The 15,011-nt window shown below is 38.5% G+C and overlaps 1 protein-coding gene across 14 annotated transcripts in view; it reads left to right on the top strand.

Annotated features, from left to right (window-relative positions):
* The window catches only part of SNAP91 (synaptosome associated protein 91), a 154,589-nt gene that overhangs the window by 109,156 nt on the left and 30,422 nt on the right, over nt 1–15,011 (top strand). For 3 of the 14 annotated variants that reach the window (XM_081251289.1, XM_081251295.1, XM_081251296.1), the window contains 8 exons: nt 3,175–3,189; nt 3,338–3,505; nt 9,707–9,814; nt 10,466–10,729; nt 10,970–11,047; nt 11,208–11,279; nt 11,702–11,785; nt 13,069–13,152. The exons of 2 other annotated variants lie outside the window; for them this stretch is intronic. In XM_081251289.1, coding sequence (XP_081107415.1) covers nt 3,175–3,189; nt 3,338–3,505; nt 9,707–9,814; nt 10,466–10,729; nt 10,970–11,047; nt 11,208–11,279; nt 11,702–11,785; nt 13,069–13,152 — 873 coding nt within the window. The remainder of the gene's footprint in view (nt 1–3,174; nt 3,190–3,337; nt 3,506–9,706; nt 9,815–10,465; nt 10,730–10,969; nt 11,048–11,207; nt 11,280–11,701; nt 11,786–13,068; nt 13,153–15,011) is intronic. 9 more of the 14 variants (XM_081251297.1, XM_081251293.1, XM_081251298.1 and 6 more) reach the window with 6 other exon arrangements.

The following is a 15,011-nucleotide window of genomic DNA, read 5'->3' on the forward strand; positions in this document are numbered from 1 at the left end:
TGTCTTTTCCCCATTGTATATTGTTGCCTTCTTTGTTGTAGATTAATTGCCATGTAAGTGTGGATTCGCTTTCTGATAGTTCACTCTTAATGTATAGAAACTCAACAGATTTCTGTATACTAATTTTGTATCCTGCAACTTTACTGAATTCATTGTGAGGTCTAGTCATTTTTTTTGGTGGCATCTTTAGGATTTTCTATGTATGGTATCATGTCTTCTGCAAAGAGTGACAGTTTTACTACTTCCTTTCCAATTTGGATTCCTTTCATTTCTTTTTCTGATTGTATGATTGCTATGGCTAGGAGTTCCAATGCTATGTTGAAGAAAAGTGGCAAGAGTGGGAATCTTTCCCTTATTCCTGATCTTAGCGGAAAAGCTTTCAGCTTTTCACTCTTGAGTATGATGTTAGCTGTGGGTTTGTCACAAGTGGCCTTTATTATGTTGAAGTATGTTCCCTGTATACCCCCTTTGTTGAGAGTTTTTATCATAAATGGATGTTGAATTTTGTCAAGTTTTTTCCCCATCTATTGAGATGATCATATGAGTTTTATTCTTCAGTTTTTTGTATCACATTGATTTGTAGGTATTGAACCATCCTTGCATTCCTGGGATAAATCCCACTTGATCATGATGTATGCTCCTTTTAGTGTATTGTTGGATTTGGTTTACTAATAGTTTGTTGAGGATTATTGCATCTATGTTCATCAGTGATATTGGCCTGCAATTTTCTTTTTTGTGATATCTTTGTCTAGTTTTGGATCAGGGTGATGCTGGCCTTGTGGAATGAGTTCGGAAGTGTTCCTCCCTCTGCAGTTTTTTGGAGTAGTTTCAGAAGGATAGGTGTTAACTCTTCAATAAATATTTGGTAGAATTCACCTGTGAAGCCATCTGGTCCTGTACTTGTGTTTGTTGGGAGTTTTTCTTATTACTGATTCAATTTCATTACTGAACTGTTTGTATTTTCTATTTCTTCCTGATTCAGTATTAGGAGATTGTCCATTTCTTCTAGGTTGTCCATTCTTTTGACATATAATGGCTTGTAGGACTCTCTTATGATCCTTTGTATTTCGTGGTGTTGGTTGTAAGTTCTCCTTTTTCATTTCTGATTTTATTGATTTGGATCCTCTCTCTTTTTTTCCTTGATGAGTCTGGCTAAAGGTTTATCAACTTTGTTTATTTTTTCAGAGAACCAGCTCTCAGTTTCATTGTTCTTTTCTATTGCTTTTTTTAGTCTCTATTTCACTTATTTCTGCTCTGATCTTTGTGATTTCTTTCCTTCTTCTAACTTTCTTGTTTGTTTGTTGTTCTTTTTATAGTTCTTTTATGTGTAATGTTAGGTTGTATTTGAGATTTTTCTAGTTTCCTGAGATAGGCTTATATTGCTATAAACTTCCCTCTTAGCCTTGTTTTTGCTACTTTCCATGGATTTTGGATTACTGTATTTTCATTTTCATTTGTCTCAAGGTATTTTTTTATTTCCTCTTTGATTTCTTCAGTGATCCATTTGTTTAAGCCTTCATGGGTTTGTGTTTTTTGAAGATTTTTCTTGTAGTTGATTTCTAGTCAAGGCATTTTGGTTGGGAAAGATGCCTGATATGATTTCAGTCTTCTTAAGTTTACTGAGACTTCTTTTGTTGCCCAGCATATATGATCTATCCTAGAGATTGTTCCATGTGCTCTTGAAAAGAATGTGTATTCTGCTGCTTTTGGATGGAATGTTTATATACATAAATTCATATATTAAAATATATAAGTCCATCTAATCTAATATGTAGCTTAAGACCAGTGTCTCCTTATTGATTTTCTGTGTGGATCTGTCCATTGATGTAAGTGGGGTGTTAAAGTCTCCTACTTTTACTGTGTTACTGTCAGTTTCTACCTTTATGTCTGTTAATATTTGCTTTATGTATTTAGGTGATCCTATGTTGGGTGCATATATATTTACAATTGTTATATCTTCTTCATTAATTGATGCCTTTATCATTGTGTAATGTCTTTCTTTGTCTCTTGTAACAGTCTTTATTTTAAAGTCTATTTCATCTCACTTAAGTATTGCTACCCTGACTTTTTATTTCTGTTTACATAGAATACCTTTTTCCATACCCTCACTTTCAGTCTGTGTGTCTTTATATCTAAAGTAATTATTTTTAATGTCAAATTTATGTTTCTCAATCTTTTAAATGTCTTCTAGAACTTTTGGTTTACTGAGTTCCCATATGGCTTTTAAGGCTCTGAAAAAAATTGCTCCCTAATGAGCTTTGATAAAGTTTCTTCATGATTAAAATAAGTTTCCAGTAACATTCATGAATTTGAATGTGATCCCTGAGATGTATCACATGACTGAAAGTAGAAGAATGCCACTGGACACTCTATAAATGTTTAACCTAAAGTCATAGTACAGTTAAAAATAATCCCTCCTAGGCTTTTTATTTAGAATGCCAACTGTAATCCCACTGTTGGTCACTAAGTCTGAACCTCCCAATGGAATGCTGACCTCAGAAGGATGAAAAGTTTTGATGCTGTATAATCTCTCACATTCTTCTTAAAAATAATTTTCATATGTTGTCACATAATGTTTATAAATATAGAGTTTATATATTGAACTGAAAAACACCTGGTAATGTGAAACTTACGAAGAAGAAAATAGTTTAGGTTAGAGTTTCTTTTTTCTAACCCCTAAACTTGCATTCAGCTTAGTATGTTCCACAGTCAAACTATAGCCATTATAAGGCCTCTATTCATGCTCTGATATGACACATCAAATAAAGAGGATCAATAAAATTCAATTAACTATGGTTTCTTCAGAATTGACAATTACAGTATAATGAAATCAACCAAAGCAGATGAAATGGTAAATCTGATAAGAAATCAATTGAGTTTGTGGAAGTTGCTTAGACCTAGCTTAAGGTAAGTCTCTTGACCTCCCTTGCTCTCAGTTTTCCCACCTATGAAGTTGGAAAGTTGATCTAGAGGATCTCTAAGGTCCATTCCGGCTCAAAAGTTCCATGATAATAATAGGTAATACATTTATTTTTTTAATTTCAAATGGTCCAGAAAGGTACATAAAGCTAAAATTTCTTCAGTTAGTGCCTCACCCTGCTTGGACATTGGTGTGGTTGAAAGTTTCAGCTTTATCTCTTATTTCTTCATATGCTGACCCATGGACATCGATAGACCTCTTGGGAGAGGGTGAGTAAAACTTTATTTGTAAACTTCTGTTTCGAGAGACTTCCATATCTTAATAACTGTCCTCACTTTGATCATTTGGAGCCTGGTATATCTTTTGTCCTTTCCTTTTCTTCTCTTCAATTTGTTCTCTGTCTCTGGTGCGACATAGATTCTCTGGCTGCACTTTCCTCTGTTCCCTCCGAAGCACAGATTTCAGATCCGTTCGCACCAGAACCTACTCCTCCTGCTACAACTGCTGAAATTGCAACTACTTCAGCCTCTGCCTCAACTACTACAACTGTCACTGCTGTCGCTGCTGAAGTGGATCTCTTTGGAGGTTAGTCAGTCACATCACTTTTCTTTCATTTTCCTTCCAGGATTGCTAAAATTACCATAGCGTTAAAGCATTTAAATCTTTTACATGATAGAACATGGCAGGTAGATAGAACTTGCATGGCAGAGTGTTTAAGTACTTTTAAAATGTTTATTCATATGTATTTATCTTTGCTCGATTTGTCAACTTCATATTCATTTAATTTTAGTGATTATAGAGCAAAGGTTGCAAATGCTTTGGACCTATTTAATTTTCTACTTTTTGCGAAGTTAGGATTTAAGTTGCTATTAGAACTCTTGTCCCGTATATGCTCCAGCCCTGCAGTATCTATAAGAGTGGTACCAGATCTTTCTACCATATTTAGAATTGGCTTTTTGGAATTTTTTTAGATTTGAACTAGCTGAGAGAAAAAAATGTTTGGGGAATATGGGAGGAGAAATCCTGGCCTAAGTTATTTTTTAAGATTTAGGACAAAAAAAAATCACCTACATGGAGTTCAGATCCAGAGGTCTCTGAAGAGAGTTTAGGGATATGTCCATTTTTGCAACTTTTTAAGCTTGTTCTGTCCAAGCAAAAACTTGGATCACCTTTGGCTTCAGAACTTTGAGAGATCATTGGAGTTGGCACTTGCAACACTGATTGAAAACAGGTTTATATCAGACTTTGAAATGATTGTCTGAAAATATTTTTTCCATGCAAATGTAAATTCTGTCACCGAGTTGATTTACAGCTGTAAGCTTCAGTCAAATATCCTACACTCTGTCAATATAATATGCCTGGACCTGATGAACCATCTGAAACCAGTTTATTTACATCTTCCCATTTTGAGTGGTGCTAATGTCCAAACCTGGAGAGGTACTCATTTCACATGTGTACATTGAACAGTGTTATAGTCATCATAGTTTTGTGTTTCTTCGTTACAGTATAACATCTTTCCCAGGGCATTTTGAGAATATGGTAAAGAAATTGGAGGAAGCAAATGATAAGGGGTGGGGGCAGGAGAGACTTGGCAGGCTCTGGTGGAGTTAACGTATTCCCCTGGGAACATACACTTACACACTGTCACATACCACTGTGCTACATGCCGTGCCCCAGTCTCTGAGGCTTGCCAACATTGTCCAAGACAAGGAATACTCAACGGGACACAGCATCATTGCCTCTGTTTCATGCGAGGAATTTGCTCCTGCCTTGCTGCACTGCCATTCTGTTGATCATCCAAATCTATTATAGGAGAAATCCGTTTTTTTTGTTTGTTTTTTTAAGTAGGAGAAGGGATTTGCATACTCTTGAATAATTTATTATGAGGAGTCATCCACTAGAGAAAGTTAGTTTTTCAGTTATGCCTCTGTAACTTTTGAGACCAGAAATTAAAATATTAGCTTAAATTTATAAAACCAACTTCTTCACCCCATCCTTCCTACCTCCATTATTGGTCTTGAGTATGGATGGTTTCTCATAGGCTTATGTTAAGAGAAAAATTCAAGGAAAACATGGACAGTTTGGATAACAATTTTGTACGTAAGCATTTCTGTTCCTTTAGCGATTTAGATTTTTGTTTTTCAGTCCATTTTAAGGAGCTTAATTGCCTATAAGAAATCAGTCAACTCCATCTTGCTTCTCTCATGGTCCTGCCTAAGATATTTCTTGGAAATATTCTTTGTGCCATTATGCTGTTTGTGTTAATCATTTATTACTGCTTTGATGACGGTCATCAAGCAGAAGAATCTGTATGTTTGAAAATATTTTCGTGATGTCAGTCTTTCTACCCTGAAATACAAATTTAAAAGGTCAGTACTATAGAAAATCATATAATTTAATGCCAAAGAATGGAGGCTCTCCTTTAATTTCACCAATATCCTTCCTAGTCATCTGGCTGGAGGATAAGTAAAGATGAGTACATCTGCAAATCTCATCACAATTATTTTTACTAATCTTTATAGTTCTGTAAACTGTCTCCCGGCCTCTGATAGCTATAAAATCTCTATCTTTTATGTTCAGAAATCTATATGTGTCACTGTCTGTCTTGTAGTTTTCAGTGATACTCCCTGATTTCTTTCGTGTTCTTTATGGATTTATAAGGAATCATTTAGAGGTAAGATTTTAAATTAAAACTTAAACTAAAATCTCTTTGGTCATGTTGTGTGGCCATTTTAAAAAAATTTTGTATCTCTAAAATGGGCAAGTGGTAGAACTTTTGAATCATAAGAGCACCAGTTATTTCATTTATATGACTTTAAAATATGCCCCTTTGAGGTTTTATGTAGCATATATAGCAGTATTAAGTAGATTTCTTTAGAAATAAGCTTAATGAATTTTAATTTCTGAATAATGGCTAATTGTTTAATTTCAGGAATATGAAATACTGAAATATTAGATTTTTATATGTATTTTAGTCTTGTATTTTCATTACAAATTTGAAAAATACAGAGTGTCTGTTATTTTAAAATACTCAGATTGATACCCACATAATGTTTTAGTCGTTTCAATGTAAGTCATTAAAAAAAATTTTTAGAAACATTATATTTACTAAATTCTTATTTTTTTTTTCTTTTTTTTGTGGTACACGGGCCTCTCACTGTTGTGGCCTCTCCCGTTGCGGAGCACAGGCTCCGGACACACAGGCTCAGCGGCCATGGCTCATGGGCCCAGCCACTCCGTGGCATGTGGGATCCTCCCAGACCGGGGCACGAACCCGTGTCCCCTGCAATGGCAGGCGGACTCTCAACCACTGCGCCACCAGGGAAGCCCAAATTCTTATTTTTTTTAAAGGGAACTTTTAAGAAATGAAATCTGCCTTCTGCCTTCTGTGGTCAGGCAGAACAGGACTGCAAGGCAGTGTTATGCTTTAAAAATTTAGTAAAACTTACAGATGTTGATAAAGATAAAACACAGAATCCTTAAAAGCATTCTGTTTTTCACTGATGTAAACTCTACTAACAACAGCATGTTAGTTTGTAACAATACAGTTTTTTTCTAAGAAGTGCAGTGCTAAATTGATGCTCATTCCTCTACATGTTCACCAGGGTACGCTTTCAGTCAATTGTGTTAATTTGTGAGCAAGCCTCCATGATGGTAGGCTGTGAACACAGAACCAAGTGGCTGGAAAACCAAAGAACTTGCCTCCCAAACCTGACTTCATTTGAACAAATTGGTTAACAAACCAAGTTAATCAATCTTCCTTAAAGCCAATACTTAAATATAAGCACTTACAACTAGATTTCATGTAAGAGTCTTATAATCTGGGACCTTTGGGGAAGAAAATGAACTGGAATAGTGACCCTCAGGCTCAAGACGCTGAGAATGATTGAAACCTTTGTGCCAAGTATGTGATTTAAAGATGGTGTGTGTGCCTGGAGAAGACAGGGAGAGGAGTTCAGGGTGGAGAAGACAGTAGCAGTAAGAAATTTTTACAAAGGTAGTCAGTCACATGATAAAAAATGAGGGAGAAAATTCTTCCTAGATGGCCAGAAGGAAGAGAAGGCTAGTCTGCAGCAGTGTCAGAGACTGGTTTGCTGGGTAAGGCTGGACTGAGTCCATAACAGTAGAAAAACAGGAACATGCATTTCCTGGAAGTAGCACTGGTTGGTAATTGGCAGAATGTAGACCTGAACTGCAAATGGGTAGCAAGGGAAAGAGAACTAGATTGGAGATTGCTTTAGCTTTCAGTGCTGGAAGGATAATGCTGCCATCGATGATGAAAGAAAGCTGGGTAGCTAAGAAGTTTTGCTGTTTTTTTAAACAAAATCAAAATTATATTATTGTCTCTGACAGTCCTGGGGGGTCTAGTGGGCTCAGCTGGACGGTTGTCTCTCACGGTCCCTTTCGTGGCTACAGTCAGACAGTGGCTGTGGGGCTGGGATCATCCAGTCTCACTCGTTCACATCTCCATCAAATGGGCTGGGAACACTTAGCAGCTGGGGGCTGGAGCAGCTGGGGCTCCTTTGTTTAAGAGAAGTGTTGACAGTTGATGAGTTAAGTTTACAATGTTTAGTTTCAGAGAAGCATTAAAAGGAGATGTCTTGCTGACCGGGGATGGAGGGACACCACCTCTCCTAAAGATATAGCTACAAATATGGGTTTCACCTATGTACACAGAAATGATAATTAAGGAGGCCAGCCTGTGAATATTTGTTTGAACTCTAGCACTGATATAACTGGTGCTTATTCCATCCTGCAAGGAGGGAACAGTATAGCAGAATGTGGCACAGCTCTTAACAGTAGAGTGGTCAAACACCCAAACCTCCATCAAACAACTCACAGCCAAATCCTGACTCCGCCACTTGCCGGACCTTGGTCACATCCTCAGACTTTACAAGTTTCTGTTCTCTTATCTACAAAGTGGAGATGATAAAACCTATATCACAAGAAAGTTGTAGGAATTAAATTTAATAACGCAAATAAAATATTTACACAGCGACTGGCACATAAATAGTGACTGCTATTACTGTTTCTATTACTTGAAATGGCATTACCCTCAGTTCCAAATTTTCTAAGAATGAAAAGAAAGAAAACAGACCTGACCCATGGCAAAATATTTTCAGCCCTCCCAACCTCCTCTTAGACTTTTCTTGTGGTCCTCTGCCCCAGCTGTTAGTGCTTTCAAGTGGCTCTAAGTCCTCGGTGATAGTATCCTTAACATGGCATCTGAGGAGGTGTGTCTGTCCTATCCCCTGGTGTGTTTTTCCTACTCCATTATTATTATTCAGCCTCTCCCCTGACTGACCTCTACTCAGAACATATATATATTCCCTCAGTGTAGCTGTGGGAAGCAATCAAATCAAGCTGTAACATATGGTTGTCCCATTGTCCCTTCTAGGGATATTTGTGTTTTTGTAAAGGACCTTTTAACTCAAGCGAGTCTCTAATGTTTAATGTTTGTTAAGGCCAGGCTTCAGGACATTACCATAATGTGTCTCATACTCAGATCAGTTTGGAACACACTGGGTGAACCTGAGAAACAAGTGTCTCGACTGCAGGACTTCCTACAGCCCAATATACCACATAAATATCTGAGAAAATGGGTATACCGTGTAGCATTTCCCAAGCATGTTTGACAAATTCTTTTTAATGGCTAGAGGAACAGTGTTCTAGGGAACACTGGTAGATATTGCAGAAGGTGGTATTTTAGGATGGGAAATCTAGCAGGTCAGTGGCAGGTTCTTTTTGGTCCCTACCTTCCAGAAATTTCTTCTAGGCAAGGCATATTTATGATGGCTTCATTCCTTCTGTACTTTGGAACTAAAGGGTTTCTTTGAAAACTCCAGGATTTTTTTTTACCATAATTAACATGGTGTGTTGACAGAAACCCATTGGGAATCATTTGTACACATCAGCCATTGATAAATTGGACATTTATAAATGGAGGCTGCCTGCATGTTAATGGATCTACTGTATATTATTATTATCTACTATAGATAGTTATACACTTGTAGTCTTAAAACATGAAACTACATTTTTAATCTGTTGAAAATGGATCATTGTCCACATAAGTGGAGCAATTCAGTATTTGAAAACAACTATAAATTTAAGTCAAAATAAAGGCATTATGGTGTCATCTCCTCATTTTTTTTCTTTAGTTCTTTAAACCAAATCCTTGGTTGTGTCTGAAAATGTTTTTCAGGGATAGTGAAGATTTAACTTTTATGAACATTTAGTATACCTTTCATGTTAACAGTATAATTTTGTCTGTAGTAGACTATAAAAGAACATGTAAACTAAAATTGTTTACATCATCATCATATATTTAATTTTATTGGGCTTAAAGAAGATATCCTTGTTTGCTAGAAACCACTAGTCAGAGACATCATAGTAGCATAGTATATAAATATTACCTGGGCATGAAAGATCAATGTCTTAAATTGCATAATAAAGTTATTTTTGTGTTTTATTTTTCACATCCATTCCTTTCTAATGATACATAAGACATGCTTCTCAGAGCCCTTATACAATGAGAATCTTGTTACCTTTTGGATCCTCACAGGCCTCAGCAGGATCAACACTGTACCACTTGCATGTAACCAACATGAAGGGGCGCCAAGCGTCATTGTCTTGTGACCGCCAACAGTGCATGGGCCATAAAAATGCATTTCAAGCCATTCATGTTGTATAAGGGAGCCTTCTTTGCAATTTAACTTGGTTCTTTTACTACATTTTTCTTCTCTTTTTATCCCTTTCATTTCTGTTGTTTTAAAACCTGCACCCAAGATGCCTTTGCAGCTTCTCCCGGGGAGGCCCCTGCAGCATCCGAAGGGGCCACTGCGCCAGCACCCCCGACCCCTGTAGCCGCAGCGCTTGATGCGTGTTCAGGAAACGGTGGGTTTCCAGTCCTGAGCCCGTCTGTTGTCGTTCTGTCCTGATGTGAAACTCCCGTAGCTAGACTTGGCCCTTTGTGTTTCTAATTTTGCTTTCTTCTGAGTATAAAGTAATCACTCATCGTAACGGAGTAAAGAATGCAGGCCCTTGAAAACATTAAGAAAACGAAGGGCATCCTTATCAAAATTGGCAATTGCTCAAGATTGACAATTTTTGTCAGTGCAAGTATGCTCTCTTAATGTTTTTTTGTTGTTTCGTTTGTTTCCCTCTAATGCTGTATTGTACTCTTTTGTAACACTGAGTTCCAATATGTAGGCATGTTCTCATGAATTTTCCAAGCTACCAAACTGACCAGATTAAAGTAAGGATTTGAATAACCATCTCTGATCCTAGACTGTAGGCTTATCTGACAATACTCTGAAGTGTTTCTGTTTCTGAACTTCGTGATGTCTACTACATTTTCTTTTCTCTTTAGAAAAACATCCTAATGACTGACCCCTGCTAATAGGGTAGTAGCTCAAAGCAGGCCGCCTAATGCCTAGCTCGCATGTGAATATCTGTGCCAGGTGTCTCGTACCGATAGTTTTGACGCCTCTCTGTTGTCTGTTTCCTTACTGATGCCGTATGTGTCTCCACTTTCCTTTCCCCAAGACCCCTTTGCCCCGTCTGAAGGTAGTGCAGAGGCTGCACCCGAGCTGGACCTCTTTGCAATGAAGCCACCTGAGACCAGTGCTCCTGTAGTTACCCCTACAGCTAGCACAGCCCCTCCGGTTCCCGCCACCGCTCCTTCTCCTGCTCCCGCCGTCGCAGCTGCCGCCGCTGCCACTACCGCTGCCACCACAGCTGCCGCTGCCACCACTGCCACCACCTCCGCCGCCACCACCACCGCTCCTCCTGCTCTAGATATCTTTGGTGGTAATTTTTTTTTTGTCATTGTCGTTGAACTCTTCCCACCTGGTGGACTGAATTCTGGTCCTTATGATGTACTGCATCCGCACCTCTGTCTGCATGGTGACTGTGTCATTAAATGGTTCTCCAGCAACCATTTGCAGCTCGTTCCAGAACCTTCCAGAGTGCTCACGCACAACTGGAAAGTGATGCTGTTTCAGGCGGGTTTGTCCAGTTGAGTAAAGGCATGTGTGTTCTTGGTCTTAGATTTATTTGAGTCTGCTCCCGATGTCGCCCCCGCGCCTAAGCCAGATGCTGCTCCTAGCATAGACCTGTTTGGGACAGGTAAAGCCAACTCCCCCCTTTCTTTACACTAATTTGCCTAGATGTTTTCATGACTAAGCCCTTTGTCCTCACCTGTGATAATGCACTTGTTAGACTTGTGACTTTGATTTCAGCTCTCTACTTACCTCTGCTTGGTTTTGGTTTGTTTCACTTTTGGAAGATGCTTTCTCCTCTCCACCACAAGGGGCCTCTCCCGTGCCTGAGAGTTCTCTCACTGCTGACCTCCTATCCGGTGAGTGCTTTTGCCAAGGTGAAGCCTTCCGAGATGTCTTGTGGGCGTCATATGTGGAGAGGCAGATGCGAAAACACGCGGGTTCGTCTTGGGTTCTTTTACACTCAAAACTCACTTTACAATAAAAAAGTCTCATTTTGTGTCCATCCCCAGCTGATGAGGGTAAATATTTCAAATCTACTGCCGATTGAAAAGAGAAAACCTCTTTTTCACACTAAAACCTCTGACCTCGGGAGTCAAAAGTTTTATTTTCTTCTGGAAAGCATGTATTTTAAAATCTGTTGGCTTTTCCTTAACTGTTAAGATTGTCTGCAGTCTTCGGGCTATTCAACGTGAAACCTCAAGAAGCCGTTTGTCGAGGCTCATGGTTTCATTTTCCTTTGGGTGACGTGAACTTTGTCCTGTTCTGTGCTTTGCTACAGTGGATACATTTGTAGCACCATCTCCTGCAACCACTGCCTCGCCAGCAAAGGTGGATTCTTCAGGTGTGATAGACCTTTTTGGGGGTGCGTATCTCTCCTCCTTCAACACTCACAGAATCTTTTTTTCCCTCAGAATAGTTTTTAGATCTTCTATTTCATGATACTTGGTCTTTTTTCTTTTGATTATGTGAAGTTATTTCCATCTTTTAAATGTAAACTTACGTTAAGATCTTTTCCATTTGTCATCATCATCTACATGCTCGTCAGTTCGTCATATTTTTTAGTGCATGTCCTAACAAAACCAGATCATTTTTCATTTGAAGTCTTTTCATTTGAAGTCTTTGTGTTTTTAACTTTTTGTTCATCCTAATGTAGAATCAGCTGATTGGAATTTCCTTCTACTGCTCTTCTTTAGTGATCCTGATCTGTTGGCTAAATCAACATTTCTAAGCTCTTAAAAGCAATATAAACATAGATAATTCAGAATTGAAAAGACATTAGCCAGTCAGAACTGAAAGCATAAGCTCTAGATGTCATACATTATTCTATAGGGTTTATTTATGTTACGTTTAATGTTTCTAAATCCTCCCAGAGAACTGGAAGATGTTTCACTAATTTAAATGCATTTTCCTTTTCCTGTGTGTTATCAGAAGACAGGCAGATGTACTGAATTAACTCTTGAACTACTCATTTGGATGATACATTCATTCGAAGTCTTCTATTAGCAGTAAATTTAGAGGGAAAAGTCCAGGTTTGAAGTGATTTCTTCATGAATGTCTATAAATGCGTATGCTATGGGGTAAAATACCATCCTTAGCAAATTAAACCCACACTGAGTACCTATAGTACATTGACACATCATGGCGTACAAAGATGTCACAGTCTGTGACATTCAGGGACTCAAAACTTGTTCAAATAAACACTGAAATTTAATATATAGGTACAAGGAGGTCTGCTGCTGTTTGAATTAAGTTTGTTAAATATTATTTAACAGAGTTCTAATTGGGAAGATTCTTTCATTTTACCTTTGGGCAAAAATTTTAAAAACTTTGATCCTGTTTGGATAGGAATTAGAATTTACAGAATTTAGTCCCAAAGTTTTATTCTTAAAAAAAAAAGAAAGAAAAAGAATTCTCCTACTCTTACAAAGAGATGTTAATTCTTAAATAGCTTAGAACTCATCTTTTGAGAGAATAAACTGGTCAGAGCGTAATTCAGTCCACTAAGTCATTTAACACATCCGCAGGAGACAAGCTTGCCTCACAGAGTGTCATGTCTATGCATTTCTCGGGAAATCACTTCCCTTACTTGCTGTACTTACTGTTTACACTCTTTTACTTTTTTGCTGCATAATGGATAATGGGTAGATGCATTTGGAAGTAGTGCTTCTGAACCCCAACCTGCATCTCAGGCTGCTTCTAGCTCATCAGCATCGGCAGACCTACTAGCTGGTAATTAATTACATTTACATAAAATGGTGTTTTGTTAAAGTTAAGTTTGGGTGTATTTTTATAAGTAACAGATATTATATAAATTTCAAGGTGCATGTTTTCTTTCCCTTTTGAGACATGAAATTGAAAAGCAAGACATTGTGTAATAGAAGGTTGATTATTTCCCAGGATTTGATGAAATTGGTCTTAAAATCAGAGCTGTACACAAGCCACCCCTGTGGCTCCTTGGGTGCTCTTAATATGCGTTACTTTCAGTTAGCACATTCCTTTTTTGTTTATTAAGGAGGCAATGTGCTTATGTAGCCATTTTTATCTTGTATTGCCCATGCCCACCTTTTTTTTTTTAAGGAATTTGTGGGGAAAAGTACCGTGATATTTGACAGTTGGTTCTGTAATATGAGAAACTGTTACAGAGTTCCACCATTGGGTTGAAGCCGCTGCTACCTATATGTCACTGTAAAATAACTGATCATTCTCCTATCTGAAAACCCCTGGAGTGATCCCTGTTCAACAGGGCCATAGTGTGAAGTAGATTGGCACAAGGTGCCTAGGATTATTGCTCATTGCCAGTATGGGGTAGATAGAATAACAGGAAACATTTCAACGACTCAGATAGTAAAAGCCAACTAATAGTTTTCCTTGGGACCAAATCAAAGTGTGCTTAATGATAGCTAGACCTAGACATTATTATTGTTACAAGCAAAGCATTTGCCAGTTGTCAGACCACAGTAGTAAGTTTCAGGTTCAAGTTCTCAGTCAACAGCGTCTCAGCAGACACTGCTGGTTTACCTTGCTCTGACTTGACTTAGAAGGGTGCATAACAGGAGGTACGGCAGTGGCATCGCCGAGGCCACAGACACTCAGATGCAGCTTTGATGTCCCTCCCCCATCATCACAAGGGATACATTTTGTCAGAAGCCTGGCAAGGGGCTGATGAGAGTGTGGCTCACATCAGCACAAGGAAGTCACCAATGTCTGGAGTCTCTCAGCTTCAATTCCCTGCTACCCAGGTAGCCCTTAATAGGGTGAGAGACTAGTTCTCATTTTTTTAGTGTAATGAACAATCCTGACACCAGGAACAGCAGACTAAGGAACATTCTTTCTTGGATTAATGATGACTAGTGACCTCGTTAAAGGACCCTCATCAGCTTTCCAAGTTGTAGGAAGTTTGACACAAGGTCCAGAGTCTGGAGGTGTCATCACAGCCCAGCTGTTACCCTTTCCTTCTATCAGTCATTCAGACAGGTTGTTTAACAGTCTTTCCCAGGGGCAATAGCATTTCTTTTGCATCTTTCCCATTCTCTCCAGACTACCCTGGTTAAACATGACACTCTTGTTTTCTGAATCCACTTCAAACCAGTAACTGCCAACCGATATTTTCCTGAAGGGTGAAGAGCCTGGGTTCCACTGTGATGTCTCTGTGGTGGAAGCTACAAATATAAGAGGCAGTTCACTTAACACAGACCACAGCTGGTTACTTGGAGAAAAAATACTACCTTGCCTGGCTTTTCTCCTGACCTAGGTAGTCTTCACAACAGCTTCAAATCGGTCACAGTAACTTTGAAGCTCTTACTAAACCAGTAAACTTAATCCATGTTTTTAAGGTTCAGCAAAAGGATTTTAACGGGCCACAGAAATAGCATATTTGGGGGAAATGACCTTGTCAATTTTTACATGAGGTTGCTAATTATAAACCTTTTGCTCTGAAGTTATAATTAAGCTTCAGGTAGCACATGAAATCAAACGTTCTGGCTTTTTGCAAAATTCTAAGAAGTCTATCTGTCTCTCTGGGTAGCCCCCATCCTGCCACAGACCCCAGCAAGGGGTTTGAAGCCTGCCAGACAGAAGCCTGGCAGAGT

The sequence above is a fragment of the Mesoplodon bidens genome (assembly GCF_964165515.1).
Source record: "Mesoplodon bidens genome assembly, chromosome: 12".
Lineage (NCBI taxonomy): Eukaryota > Metazoa > Chordata > Mammalia > Artiodactyla > Ziphiidae > Mesoplodon > Mesoplodon bidens.